This window comes from Pithys albifrons, chromosome 18 (genome assembly GCF_047495875.1).
Source record: "Pithys albifrons albifrons isolate INPA30051 chromosome 18, PitAlb_v1, whole genome shotgun sequence".
Lineage (NCBI taxonomy): Eukaryota > Metazoa > Chordata > Aves > Passeriformes > Thamnophilidae > Pithys > Pithys albifrons.
Genome location: NC_092475.1, coordinates 243,176 through 258,050, shown reverse-complemented (window position 1 = coordinate 258,050; position 14,875 = coordinate 243,176). Strand labels below are relative to the sequence as shown.

At 41.1% G+C, this 14,875-nt stretch overlaps 1 protein-coding gene across 6 annotated transcripts in view; it reads left to right on the top strand.

The window, feature by feature from the left end:
- Positions 1 to 14,875, top strand: part of SULF2 (sulfatase 2) — an 86,092-nt gene that overhangs the window by 57,457 nt on the left and 13,760 nt on the right. For 5 of the 6 annotated variants that reach the window (XM_071572552.1, XM_071572554.1, XM_071572556.1 and 2 more), the window contains exons 7-11: positions 1,322 to 1,497; positions 5,185 to 5,313; positions 6,228 to 6,284; positions 6,975 to 7,104; positions 10,150 to 10,357. In XM_071572552.1, coding sequence (XP_071428653.1) covers positions 1,322 to 1,497; positions 5,185 to 5,313; positions 6,228 to 6,284; positions 6,975 to 7,104; positions 10,150 to 10,357 — 700 coding nt within the window. Of the gene's footprint in view, positions 1 to 1,321; positions 1,498 to 5,184; positions 5,314 to 6,227; positions 6,289 to 6,974; positions 7,105 to 10,149; positions 10,358 to 14,875 lie in introns of those variants that run through there. The other variant, XM_071572557.1, reaches the window with a different exon arrangement.

Genomic DNA, 14,875 nt, shown 5'->3' with positions numbered 1-14,875 from the left:
CACTGAGATCTCTTAATGCAAGGTGTCTTCAGCAGAAATGTCTGAATTCACTAAAAGCCACTTTGAATAAGAGTGATTTTCCAGGTCTAAAAAGGCAGATTTAAAGGTATTGCAATTTACTGCTTATCTCTTGGCATTTTTATTCAACAAAGGTAGAACATAAAGTAAGTGGAGTTCTGTAAGGCAAAGATGAGATCATATGGGTGGCATTGCATAAATTTGTTACTAATGTCTTATCATTACTGATTCAGGAAAAGTATGATCTGTGCCTCATGTTAATGAACCTGTTCAGATGGTTCAGATTTACCAGTATTAGGGAGATCAGTGATTTGACTACACTGTTGGATTTTCTGTTCAGTAAAATGGTTTTGCTCTGACTCATTCGCTGCAGGCAAAATCAGTTAGGTTGTTTGTTAGTTCTAATTACCAAGTTAGCCTGATCTTTTCTACTGAATTATATGTGTCTAATAGCCTTTCAAAAGTAAAAAGGAAAAACAGCCAAAGACCTCACACAAAACAAAAGGCCCCACCACAAACACACACAAACAAACAAAAACCCCCAAACAAAACAACCCATAAAAGAAGCAAAACCACCCCCCTAAACCAACAACTTCAGAGTTTGTTTTCTCCTCTGCTGATGTGATATGGAGGCACCACTGGGGTTACCCCACCGCCTTCGTACCTTTGCAGGCTGAAGGGTCACATACAAATTGATCTTTGGTGCTCAAGTTGATACATTTCAGATAAAGATTCTTCTGTAAATCTGTAGAAGCAACCACAGTGTCAAATTTCCTCTTAATTCTCTGTAATGAGAGAGTATTATTTATCTGGAAGCTACTTCATAAATATTCTGCATAATGGGAACTCATTTGTCCAAAGGCAAGATCGTTGAGCATTGCTTAAATACATGTCAGATTTAAAATACTGTCAGTTTGTTAAAATTATTTGCTCCAGGAAAAGGGCTGAGAAATTTAGAAAATGACACCTTGAAACTCTTCTCTCTGTTGCTATATGTATTTAGTCGTACCTTGACAGCTCTTATGCAAACTGCTGAACCCAAACACTTGAGAATGGCATGTTAATGTGTTCTGCCTTGAAAGAGAAAACAGAAATCCACCTTGTAATATTTGCAATATTCAGCTAGTGAAATTTAGTTGTGATTCTGGATTATTCACAGTGGTTCATTGTGATAACTCAGAGCTGTCCTGAATGGTTGGTATTTATTTGCATGTTATACATAGGTGGAAAATTATATCCAGTATTGCACATGTAGTACTACTCAGTGGAATGAATTTCATATTGTGTTTTGCCTTTTTTTCAGATTTACAATACGTTGATTGAAACAGGAGAACTGGACAATACATATATAATATATACAGCGGACCACGGTTATCATATCGGGCAGTTTGGGCTGGTGAAAGGGAAGTCCATGCCATATGAGTTTGATATCCGAGTTCCTTTTTATGTCCGAGGTCCAAACGTGGAGGCTGGGTCCCTGTAAGTTCTTGGTTGTTGTGTGTGGTTGTGGAGTGACCTGAAAAGTTCTTTATGTTTACATCTGGGTTGTGTTGTGCTGACCTGGCAGCCAAAGGGAGGCACAAATTTCTGCCCGTCCTGACTGAATTCTGGCTCACCTTTGGCAGAAAAATATGTCTCCTCAGAAAGCAGAGCTGACAACACGTGCGGGTGCAACTCAGTCAAGGCCATTGCCTTCTTGCTTGCATGGGTGTGCAGCACAAGCCACTGCACTTCTGAAGTGTGTCCACTGTAGGAAATGCTTATTTGCATTCTTTCCAGGGGGGCAAATTTTACATGTAACTGTGTAGTTTTCAAGTTAAAAAATATACTGTATCATGTTTACTGCCACAGTAATTATTGCTGAGCATTGTAGTCACTTGTTTCAGTTTATAAAGAATAGTTAATATGTTATCATCCACAAAAGGTTCTTTTGGTTCATTCTTTGAGATTACATGTTGAGGCTGTTGGATGCACACAAGCATGGGGAGTGTGCCTGTAATTAAAACAGTAGCTTTGATCAGCCAAGAAATTATGTAAATACACTTTCTAAGCAATTATTTCAAATAACAAATATTTGCACTTAAGTGATAATTTTGTACAGAGTGCCATAATTTACTGCCTTGTATTTATATTAGTGTGCATGTTTTAGCATAATTCATACACACAGTCTTCCGCACACTTGGTTTTTAACTGCAGAGAAATGGATCTAGCATGTAATACAATAGCTAGTAGCTATAAAAAAATCTCACTCCATATGCTGGTTAAGTTAATTGATTCACATGTTAAATTCTGTAGATATTGCACTGTGTGTCCAATTTGTTTTCAGCAGTTATGCATATGAAAAAAGCAATATTGCTTCTCTAAAAAGCAGGAAGAGATTCCTCAGTCGGAATTTAAACACATTATGTCAGCACTGAAAGAGTTTTGTCTTCAGCAGCCCAGCGTTTCCAGGGAGCTGAAATAGCCTTCTAAGAACATGCTGTCCCTCCCTTTGACTGCAGTTTTTGGCTTTCCTGGAGAGGCAATGCTAACGTGACCCAGGTGGACTGACCTGGTGTTTCTGCAGCCTGTGATGCTAGAGACCAGCCACATTATCTGCTGTAGGTCAAGGATCTTTACACCCAAACATCCATAAAAGCTGTGAAGTCTTCCCACTGAATTTTATTTTTGACAGACTTCTGAAATTGGAAGAACAGGATAAAATACCTTGGAGAGAGAGTATATCAGAAAATAAACTGATCTTCTCTCTCAGTCCGATTTTCTTTAAATGGTGGTAGAACCTCAATCATCCATGTTTTGTGTGAACCTTGTGTTTTTCCTGCAGAGTAATTGTGATTACTCCCTTTTGATACCAACAAAATTTTAATAGCAGTCACTGTAGCCAGTCATTACTAAGCTCTCATTTCTATTATCAAATATACTGCATCATATTATTAGTAATTAAAATCAAATTAGGTACATGAATTTAATTCATCATCCATGCTCTTATCAGTGCCTGTTTGCTCACTCACTCAAAAATGTAGTAATTTTTAAATTGTGTCTCATTAATTAGTGTTAGTTTAGCAGCTTTCTTCTGTCCTGTATTTTGAGCTGGAATTCTGCACTGACAAGTGTAGCAGCATGTCTGGTCCCATCCTTCCTTTGTGCTGGCAACACAGTGATTCTCTATGCTCAGTGCTGGAGAACACTGTCTGTGGACCATTATGCTTAGTGTCTTTTCTTTCCCATCACTTTCAAACAATGAAGGGCTTGTCTTGAGTTTTGTTGTTTTTTTTTTCTCCAAAGAGGTGAGGAGAAGCACTGACACACAGCTGATAAACATTATGTGTACATATATATGTAATATTGTGAGTAATTGCACACTCAACTTCAACACTGTCATAGACATGGTTGAAGAAAGTTTGGAAGGTTCAACATCATAAGCGACTGGCACACAGGACTTGAAGGAATACTAAATTTTGCTGACAATACTAAATTGGGAGAAGCTGTTGACTCCCTCAAAAGGGCAGAAAGGTCTTGCAGAGAGACCTTGGCAAATCAGAGAGATGGAAATCACGAACCACGTGAAATTTGACAAGGGTAAGTGCCAGATTCTGCACCTGGGTTGGGGCAGCCCTGGCTGTGAGTACAGACTGAGGAATGAAAGGCTTGAGGGCAGCTGTGGGAAAGATCCTGGGGGTCCTGGTCAGTGGCCAGCTGGGCACGAGTCAGCAGTGCCCTGGTAGCCAGGAACACAAACCATGTCCAGGGGACACCAGGCCCAGCATCGCCAGCTGGGCCAGGGAGGGCAATCCCTGCTCTGCTCTCCTCTGCTCTGCACTGGGGCAGAAACAGCTCCCACTGGGGGAGCTGTTCGGGACACCACAGTGTCAGAAGGCTCTAAAGCTACCAGAGAGCACTCAAAGAAGGCTCCGAGGATGGTGAAGGGTCTGGGGCCCTGTCAGAGGCGCCTGAGGACACTTGACATGTTCAGCCTGGAGAAGAGGAGGCCGAGGACAGAGCCCATGAGTAGCCTACCCCTTCCTCATGAGGACAAGCAGAGGGGCAGGCACTGAAGCCTGAGCAGACACAAGGAAACGGTGTGAAGCTGCATCAGGGGAGCTTGGGTTGAGTATTAGGAAAAGGTTCTTCCCCCAGAGGGTGGTGGGATATTCTGTGATTCTGTGAACATAAACTGGAAACACTTCCTGCGAAACCGTGGTAAAACCAAGCCACGTGATTAGAAATTTGAGCATTCATTTAGCTACTGAATTCTGGGCTGTGCATCGCCATGCTCTGACCTGGGAACTTACTCATACATAGCTGTGTCAGTTCAAGGGATTTGGAGATAGGAGCTGTCTGACTATTCAGGAGTTGATGCCAATATTTTAAGCAAATTTGAAGTCCATTTGAGTTCAAATGTTGTCCTGTTAACTGTGGTGGCTTAACTGTGGTATCTGAGGAACATATGCCATACTCTGCAAAGTACCAGGGCATGGCTATTTGTAAGTGTTTGCAGAATGTGCAAACTTGGGCACTTAGGAAGATTGATATTTCTTCAATAAAAGCTGTTATTTTCTCTCTTTTTTTTTTCTTCTTCATAACTGCTTGTTCTCTGCTTCTTTTTCCTAATCCCTTGCCTTTCCCTGTCTCACACTGTACATAAATAGCCACTTTTATTTGTTTACTGTAGTGTCTAGCTATATATTTCTCCTCATGTTCTCTTCAGAACATGCCTACTGTGATATGATGTACTCATTTCTATACTGTATTTCAAAATAGATATGTGCTACCTGGCAAATCTACTTCTTAATAAAGTCATCAGCACATTTGGTAGATGCTCATTCTCTAAGACACTTGAGAAGTTTTTCCAGTGCTTTCTTACATTTTTAAATATTTTTGAACCATCTTTTGCAATAATTAATTACCTTTGTCTTGTGAACTACTTTGCTTTCTCAAAAATGCTCTGTGCTAAAGTTCTAAATTAGTCCTCTTGAGGTTAGGCAACTTACCTATGTATTTTTTTTAATTCCTGTCATGGAAAGGAATTGGATTGTGTCCTCTTTTTTTTTTTTGCAGGTGTCACAAAATAAGCCTTTTCAGATTCTTGGGTTCTGTAGAAGGGCTGGAGTTGCTTGGTATCATTACGTGGACTTTAAACTGCATTCTCCTGAATGTTTTTTTCAGGAATCCTCACATTGTGTTGAATATTGATCTCGCACCTACAATTCTAGATATTGCTGGATTGGATATTCCCTCTGATATGGATGGTAAATCCATTCTAAAGCTGCTGGATTCTGAGAGACCAGTGAATAGGTAAGAACTGGAAATGTGTGTGGAAACGTATATGTGTGTGTGTACAACAGGCTGAACAAGTGTTCAGCAGCAAATTTAATGTAAAATAGAATAAAATTGCCATCTATATGATTACCTCATTCAGTGGAAAGTCTGAAGACTGGCAGAATAGGACTCACTTCAGTTAGTTATTTTCACTTTGACATGTTCATGTAGTAGATGCATGGTATATATAGCATCTGTATATACTAAATATAGTCCATGTAGAAGAGAGGGATCCATGTGAAGATCTTTAGCCATGTGAGTTACAGATTTTAATTGTCTCGGTGGCATCATTTGTAGCAAAGCGTTTAATTTTGAATAAATTGTAGAATAATTGAATTGAAAGGGTTGATTGTAAGTCAGACTATAATATAAAGACAGGCTAGAACTCAAAACTGCAGTTATTATTTAAGACTTTCATCAGTACTTTCATTGAAAAAAGACTGAGGAATAGAATTGGACTGGATACTTGCTAGAGAAAATCAGCAGAAAAAGGGAAGGAGATTTATTTGGTTTACAAGTATTTGGGTGGAGGGAGAGGGAGAAAGGAGCAGCTGCTTTGTGGGTAGTAGGCAGGTTAAAAGCCCAAACTTGAGTCATGAAATCTGGATTTAATTTGCAGTCCTTTGTGATCAAGGATGATTTAGTTAATGTTGAAGCAAGTGTACTCTGTGAGCCCGTTGTGGATTTTAGCCCTGTGAGAAAGTCTGTCCTGTGTATGTTGATGGTTTGCACTGCAGAGGCAGGTGTGCCTGCTTCAGAGGGCTGGGTGGCCCCTTGTGCAGTTCCATGGTGAGTTTGCTCAGTGAGACTGGGATGGGAGAGAATACTGGGGCACAGCTTGGTCACTGGTTTTGTGGGAGCTGCTTCTTCCTCTCCTTGTTTCCTCCTAGGTTCCATTTAAAGAAAAAAACGAAGGTGTGGAGAGACTCGTTCCTAGTGGAAAGAGGGTAAGCAAAGTGTTAATCACAAAGCCCAGTCTTTTTAAATAGAAGGATAAAGAATAGCTAAAGCCAAAGCAGACTCTACCACAGTCTAAAGCCATTTAGCTGTGCCAAGGGCTGCAGTGTTGCCTGATGGCAGTGATTGTGTGATTGGAGGCAATGTATGGCCTTTGCCTACAGCCATAAATGTGCTCTTGGGGTGGGGAAGGGAGTTTTGTTGCATTGAGAGATGGAAAGGCATCACATTTTGCTTTCAGCTGCTGCCCCCCTCCCCTCCCACCCCGTCCCCAGCTGCTTGGATCTTGGGAGTGTGGCCAACCCCACTTCTCTGCATGTTCACCTGCTGCCCTTCCCTCTGCACCTCTGCCTTGATCCATCAGTGCAGGGCACAAGGGGCTGCAAAGTGCTGCTCTGTGGAATGAGGAGGAAGGGCCTCTAGATTAACCCTTGTCACTGCCTGCCAATCAGACATGAAACTCACATGGTTCTGTATGTTTGTGTGCGCTCCCTGAGGGCACGACATGAGGAACTTGTGTCACTGGAGGGGCTGAGTGCTAGTTTGTACTGGACTATTAAGTTTTGGCTGCCAGTGGTGCTATGGACTTGGAAAATAACCTGCTCCTCTGAGTCTTTTCAGCAAACTGCATTTATATCTTTTGGAATTAATGTAAAAATAAATACTTTTTTTTCTTTCAGTAAACTGCTGCATAAGAGGGAGAATGAGAAGGTAGATGCCCAAGAAGAAAACTTTCTACCCAAATATCAGCGTGTGAAAGATCTCTGTCAGCGAGCTGAGTATCAAACAGCTTGTGAACAGCTTGGCCAGGTAGGGCATTTGTACCCCTGACTGAAAGTAAGCAGCTGTAGTTAGGCTGAGCTTACCACCTTCACTGTGGTGATGTGTTTCACATCATTGTCTCTCTCAGCTTATGAATCAAATGACTCTGTGGCCTTTGCTCAAAACCGTAGTACAGCATTTTTGAGATTGACTGTCAGTCAGAAAATTCTGATTCAAGTGTTCTGCTTTGATTCCTGACTACTGTTAAGAGAACCACCTGGGCTGTTTTAACATTCTGTTCCCCAAATAGTCTGTGGGTTGGGATTCATTAGTGATGAGAATCTATAGGGTATCTAATGGATTGGCCTTCTCCAAATACATATAGTTTGCTTTGCTTTCCATTATCTGTTTAGTTAATTTTGTTGTTATTTGAAATTACATATAATAATGGGAAACTAACATTCTGCTAACTCAGTGTATCTCTCCTCTGAACAAAAACACACTGGGAAAACACACATGCAGTTATATCTGGAGGCAGTTTGTGCATATGGGCATAAAGATCATTCACTGTGTGTCATTTCTCTTGTTGCGTAACTGTTCTAGATAGGTATGAAAATATGTTCACTTTAGATCCAAGTTACATGGAAGAAATTCAGGGGAAAAAAGTACCTCGAGAAGTATCAGTACCTGGTCTTGCCATGCACCAGAGAGAATGTTGTCGATTTACGAGAGCAGTGCGAAGGCAAAGCATGGATGGCTGTCTCCAATGAGGAGAAGCTCATGCTCTGGAAACAGGGCAGAATTGACTCTGTGCCACTGCTGTCATCCAGGTGTGGGGCAGATGCCCCTTGCAGGGACTGTAACATTCTGTAGGGAAGGTAAATGGGTCTACATATTGGACTGGCATTGCTCCCTGTCCTGGCAGCTCAGAGGGCTCTCAGGGTAAGTCAGTGTGTGGAACGTGACTGTTCATGCAGACACAATCTGAAGGAAGGGCTTCCCAACTCTGGAGTCAGTGCTTAGGCCACAGTAGTTCATTTGCAGTGTCAGGGGCCAGGCTCCCTTCTTCTGCCTAAACTGGTCATGTAGTTCAGTGTACCTGTGAAATGAGTCCATTGTTAAGTATTTGGATCCAATTCATATGTGTAAAAATTTTCCAGATGCTCTTTTCCTCCTTTGGTTTCTTCTTCAGATGTAGTATAGTGAGAAATTACCATGTCCTGTTCTTCCTAAAAATACTACACTTAAAAGGAATATTACATGCAATAGTGTATTGTCATCAGATGTCTTGAGCTGCAATTTTACCTGTGTTGGAGCAATCCATTGCTTTATGAATTTGAAATGTTATTGGAGGAACTAGGGGAAAAGCTACTGTTTCTGCTATAAGATCATCTAGTAAATAGTATGCAAAAATACAGTTTTTCTTTTTCCATTAGTATTTTCTTTTTGAAAGATGTTTAAGCTTCTTCCTTTTGTCTTCCCAAATACTTTGAACACTATGGTAAGAACAGTGGGGAAGAGAGACTTTCCAAATCCATTTTGTCACTGAGTCTGCCTCTTTGCATAAGGTAACTTAGCTATATTCAGGCTTTCTTACTTTAATTATCACATGTCTCAGTTGTGGAAGAAAGGGGGAGGCCCTGTGATACCTGCACACATTCACAGGCTTATGTTTTCTTTCATGGATGATAAAATACCTTTGACCTCTTTAAGAAGTGGGTATAAAACATCCATTCTATAGTTAGAGTTGCCAAAAGTTCCAAGGTAAAGATGTGCTAATAAGAGATATGTGTGTTGCATCCTTACTCTTGGGAGATAGAGGGGAAAGAATTGTTTTGAGCAGTTCAATCAGACGTAATTGGAAGTGATAGGATGAAATTGAGCAAAAGGAAATTTATGTTGGACATCAGGAAGAACTGCCAAACAATCAGATCAGTTAAAGTCTGTGAAGGGCTCTCAAGGGAGTCTCAACCCTATAGAGAGTATGTCCTGGTACTCTGCCTAGACAACAGGAATAGGGGAGACAAATATGCTTGTTTGAGGATAGATTGAGTCTAAATATGGGTGCACCCAAACAACTTCTCAGATGACAAATGCCTGTTTGCTGTTGCTGCTCACAGCTCTGCATAGTAAGCACAAGGAGCCCAAATTAATAAGACTGCTGCCCTGGAGGAGGTCACGGTGCCCACATACAGTGGTTATTTAGCAGGTGTCTCCTGATCCTGCAGCACACTCTAGTTAGTAGTATCTGGAGTGTTCGGTACAAAAGGGGAATTTTCACATCCTGCTGCAAAAATGAGAAGTCTGGGTCAGAATTAGGTGAAAGCTTGCTAAAGTCATTGGGTTTCTTTCTTTTGACTTAAACAAGATATGGGGACCTGCTATTCGATGCACAGAGAAATCTGAGCAGTCCCAGCAGGAGACAAGAAGCACAAATGGAGGACAAAGACTCAGAAGTAGAGTGAAGGATGAGAAAAGGACAGAGTGTAAAGTAAAGGAGAGGTAAAAAAAGCTTTGAATGTGAGATGGGGAATTTGAAATTTTACTTCATGCCCAAAGGTGTTCAAGGCCAGTCTGGACGGAGCTCTGAGCAACCTGGTCTGGTGAAAAGTGTCTCTGCCCATGGCAAGGGGGTTGGAATGAGGTAGTATTTAAGGTCCCTTCCAACCCAAACCATTCTATGGTTCTGTCTGGAGAGCTTCCATAAAGTTGAAAGTTTTGGTCCCACTGAGTTATGGATTACACATTTAGTGAGATTATCAGTACTTAGGATTGAATGTCCTTAGTTTATGCTATAATTATGCTTCTGAAAATTGTCATTTGTCATGTCCATATTTTTAGCTATAGCATTGATTTTGTTAAGAAATGGTCATTGTTCTGCCTCCAAGAAACAAAATCAGGAACAAATGCAAGGGTGTTCCAAAGAGTTCCTGTTTTGTCTAAAAATGGAAGATTACAAAAACTCTGGTTTGGTAGTAGGTGATAGTTGAACCCTAGTTTACTACAGTGAGGAATATCTGATAGATTGCTTGAACTGGCCACTAGGTAGAGCACAGCTGGGACAGAGTTTTAATGACCATTTTTCACTTCCAGAAATGGCAGTGTGTGGAAGATGCCAGTGGAAAGCTCAAGCTGCACAAGTGCAAGGGAATGGCGAACTTGGCAGCCGGCGGCAACCGCAAAGGCACCTCCAATATTTTGCCCAAGTATTACAACAGGAATAGGGAAGACTGCAATTGTGAAGAGAATGAATACAAGCTGAGGCATGTTGGACAAAGAAATAAACTCTTCTCCAAGAAAAGTAAGTGAACCCACTGCATCTTCCGTCTCTGCCTTAGAAAGCTGTTAAAAGTTTGATCGCTGATGTGCACAATGGTCCTCACTTTCAAAGGCACTGAATTCTGTCAGCTTAGTTCCTGTGTGTATCTTAACTATGAAACATTGTGCCTCGTATTGGACAATCAGAATTGAAAGTATCTCTGTCAGCAGGAAGAATGGTTTGTTCTGTGAAATGCAGTGCACGCACTGCAGTGGCAGTGGAACATGAACAGTGTTCTACAGCAAATACTGCAGTTTGCAGCAGCTGCTGCAGTGCTTGGAGCTGTTGCTGCAGTAATTTATGTTTAATAAGGATGTGTGTACTTTGTTACAGAAGCTGCTTGCCTCTAACATCCTTTCCTTGTGCTCAGTCAGCAGAGAAGAGGCTGACTTTTAACCAGAGATAACGACCTTAAGGGATGACTCTATTTCTGCTTTCCTTGGTACAGATCAGGTGCTTTTCTAGAAAGTCCATTTGACTGACTGTTAAACCTTACTCAGACTAATATATATTTGAAGTATATGGTCTCACTATAGATTAGAGGCAAATGACAGCACAGAATTACTAGTCACTTGTAATGTTTCTTTTGTCTCAGTCCACAAATAGAGAGCCTTAATTATTTAGCAGATTAGTCTTTCTATATAATGACCTGGCACAAACTTCAAACAGAAAATGTAAATTGATTTTCTCCCCTTATATTTGCCTTGCAAGCTGATTAGTAGCTACTAAGCTAATTCTTAGTTGAAAAAAATTACAGGTTCAAGGGTGAAATTACTCAGCTATACTTGATGTTTAAATCTGTGGCACGGCAGATAATCTTTAAATAACAATAGAATTTGCACTTAATTAACTGCCTTTTTTTATTAAGTCCCAGAGAGGAAAGTTCAGTCATGAGGAGTCAAATACCAGGTAAATGTTGCAGGCACTTTAAATGAGAAGAGGAAAACAATTTTAGTGAAGACAATGTAACACTATCTGATATGACTTACTTAAGTCCTTATCATCAGTGCTTTCTAAACATTTACTAATTTTCACAATATCCAAAGGTGGTGATTAAATGTATTATTACCTTTCAGTTTATGAATGTAGAGAGGCTGAGGTAAAAAAAGTGAAAGTTGCTCCCTCTAGCAGAGAAATCAGAAGGGTGTTTTTTCCCTGTGTTCTGCTCAGAACAGGCAGAGTTGGCACTTCAGCCCCATTGAACCTTAAGGCATGACCTTCAGCAGTAAGACAGATCTTCACAATCACAATGCCATTGCTTGTGTCTGAAGTAAAATAACTGCCTCCACAGCATGCCTTGTTTTTCCCTCTGCCCATATCTGGGGTGTGCTCTACAGGGAAGAGCTTCACTTGGACCTGTTGGCAGAGGCTCTTTGGTTTGATGTTGGCTGTTCTTTTCCACGGGCTTATCTAACACATCACACACCAAATGCAGATGAGCACAAAGCGGTGCCAGTCAAGGCAACATACCAAGGCTTTTCTGAACAGCTTATGTGGAAAGCTGTCTCACTGGATGACACCTGGTTGCTCCTGATGTGTGTTTGGATTTTTAAGACCTGTTTCATGAGACTTGGTATGAAGTGCAGTTTGTGCTGGGTTGCACAGTTGTTAGGGCACCTTTGGAGTCTGCTACTCCAAATTTGATGAGTGCATAAAATTATACTGCAACCGTATTTGAATGCCAGTAAATGCTATTCCCAAGGTTGAACAATTGCTAAAGAGAAAACTGGACTAGGGCCACAACCACATTAATGCTGCAGTTCCCAGCAATAGACTAGTTTGGAAGGAAATGCCCTGACCATTCCCTCCTATTGTGCACAGTAGAGATTTGCAGAGGGCAGTTTTGACAGATTCTAATCTACAGACATTTGCTGAAAACCAGGTTGGATGCCCTGCGTGTGTGGTGCATCAGGCATGTTGCCAACCCTAATGGGGTGCAAGGATTGGTCCTGCAGAAAGACTAAACCACTTAGGTATAGTGAGAACATGGGGTCTAAAAGACCAGACTAAATTGCTGATAGAGGGGCTGCAGCACCAAATGTTTGTATAAAATAATTCCTTTCTAATGTAGTCATGGTCCAGAACTCATTCTCAGGTGCACCAATGCATGTAGCAGGCATCAATGTGTTCTAAATAAAGTCAGTTTTAAAAGGGGTTCATGTCATGCATGTGCCATTTGGGCCATCTAAAAATGCGTAACTTGCGCACAAAGCTTTTAAGTGCCAGAAACACAAAAGTGTTCCTACTTGGTGTATCTGGGTTTCTTTAGTATGTTTTTATTTTTATATGAAAGATGAAACAGAGCTTTGCAGTAGGTAGAAAGTTTAAAGTAATAGTGAGCTCTTAAAATATTCAGTTGTGTTGTGGTCTATTATGTTTTTATTGCTGTGGATTTGATCTCCTCCTCCTGTGATGAACACGTGTATGTGATTAAAGGAATTCTTAAGGTGCATGTAGGGAAATGATGATGGGCCACACAAATTTGTAAACAAACAGAAGTGTGTACAAAGGGGTTAGTGCAGTATTATTTCTGTCATTCATTTTTCTTTTGAGGCAGTCTCAATGCTGGAGCAGAATGGCATTATTTGTTATTAAAAAACAAAAATCACTTGCTTTAAAGATAATGCATTTGAAGTATGATTTTTCATGGAAGTTCTGAGAAATGGGATACAAGAAAATTTTGTGGGTTAGTCATGTTTTCTTCTTTGAAATGTCTAAGGACATAGATTCAAAATATGGTTTCTGGAATTCCCATGGTACATAATGCCCAAGAAAAACACCTCGGAACTTTATCTGTATTTCTAGACATTGGAGATATTTTTTTAAAAAAATGTGTTTAAAGTGCCTGATTTTACATTGTGTTATGGAAAAAATGCTTTTTTGTCTACCAAAAGCAAAGTATATAGATGTTAGGGGGAACTGTTCATTTCAGGCTCCAGTGAAGACAGACATGCTGACCATGTGGTCCAGGAAGATCTAGTTGGAGTGGGGCACTGAAAGCAGTTGGTTTTGTTGCCTTAAATTTCTCTGGACTCCAATTTGGAGACTCAGGTTTGAGGTTGCAACTTCTTAGCAGTACCATCTCTAAGACAGCTGGTTTCTGGAGTCGCTGAGGAAGAGAGGCATTGGGACTTAGTGAGCTTAGCAAAGCCAATCTTTAACAGCTTGAAGAAGGAGTATAGATATTTTGGGCCAAATATTTAACAGCCCTGGATCTACTGCTTTTGGGCTATGTGCAAAGGTAAATCGATTGGAGAGGAAAACTTAAACCTGGGGGAGGATTGACCAGTAAGTAATTAAACTTTGGTATTTTTGCTGGCAGTGCTCTTGCATGTGGGAGAGCAGACACAAACAAATATTGATCTCATTAAATATTTTAACCACTTCTTCAGAAAATAATAGAGTTTAATCCTAATGACAGCACCAAGGCAGCACTGTGGGGAGCACGTTCGGGTAAAGCACCAAAAGCAGCCCTGTCTAAACTGCCTTGCTCCAGCCCAGTTGGTTTGCCACGGGCCTGTGTCAGTTTGGCTGCAAAGTGGAGAGCATGTTTGGGTAAAGCCCTGCAGGCAGTCCTGGCTGAGCTGCCTCTCTCCAGCCCAGCTTGTTTGCTGCAGGCTCAGTTTGACTGCAAAGTGAGGAGGAACTCGTGGCTCCCAGGGATGTTGCAGATGACAGTTCCCAGTGGCTGCCTGCCCGGGTCCAGCATGCTAGATTGGCATATCAGACCTGGAAGATAAATGTAAGTTGGGTGAGCTGAACAAGATGAAAAAAGGGAATGATTAAAGAAATGGGAGTTTCCCTCTCATTTAGTCAAACATTTCCTGAATGGGTTCCTGAAATAGGCTGATCTTTTGTGGCTTTTTTTATCCCTTCAGCAATGACTCATCTGGCATAATATCAGCAATAACTTTGAACCACAGGTGGAAAGTGTGCAAGGCCAGCTCTCCAGCTGCTATTCTATTTTCTGTGTGTGGTGCTGACAAAAACCTAGTGCTTGGTCCAGAGATGTTTATTTCACTTCCCACAGTCTGCAAAGTTTTGAGACTTTGCAATCTATCTGAAGCGAATGTCAGGCTTCTTGGAAAAAAATCACTGCATGAATGCCAAAGCATGGCAAATACTTCTTTTGTCAATTTTGGTTCTACCTCCCGTTCCCTTTTTTTCATTTTTTCCCCTACTGCTTGATTATCCTTAACAGAAAGCTGGTTTTACTATGGGGCTTGGTTTGCAAGAAAGATGGGTCATCTCACTTAGCACCTTGGTTTTCCCGTTAGCAGATTGCAGAGAGTCCTGGCTCACAAGGCCTGCTGTGTGCTTGGCTGTGTAAAGGAGAAGTGACTGAAGGAGCCAGGGACTCAGTTGTTTCCAGTCATGTCTGAGGCAATTCAAAGTCTCCTATACAGAGCAAAGCCTCAGGCTCCCTGGGGCAAGGAGCAGAAGAGTCTGTGGTACTTAGGTTGTACTTTTTTCCTCAAGGAATGAGCTGATTGTGCAGAG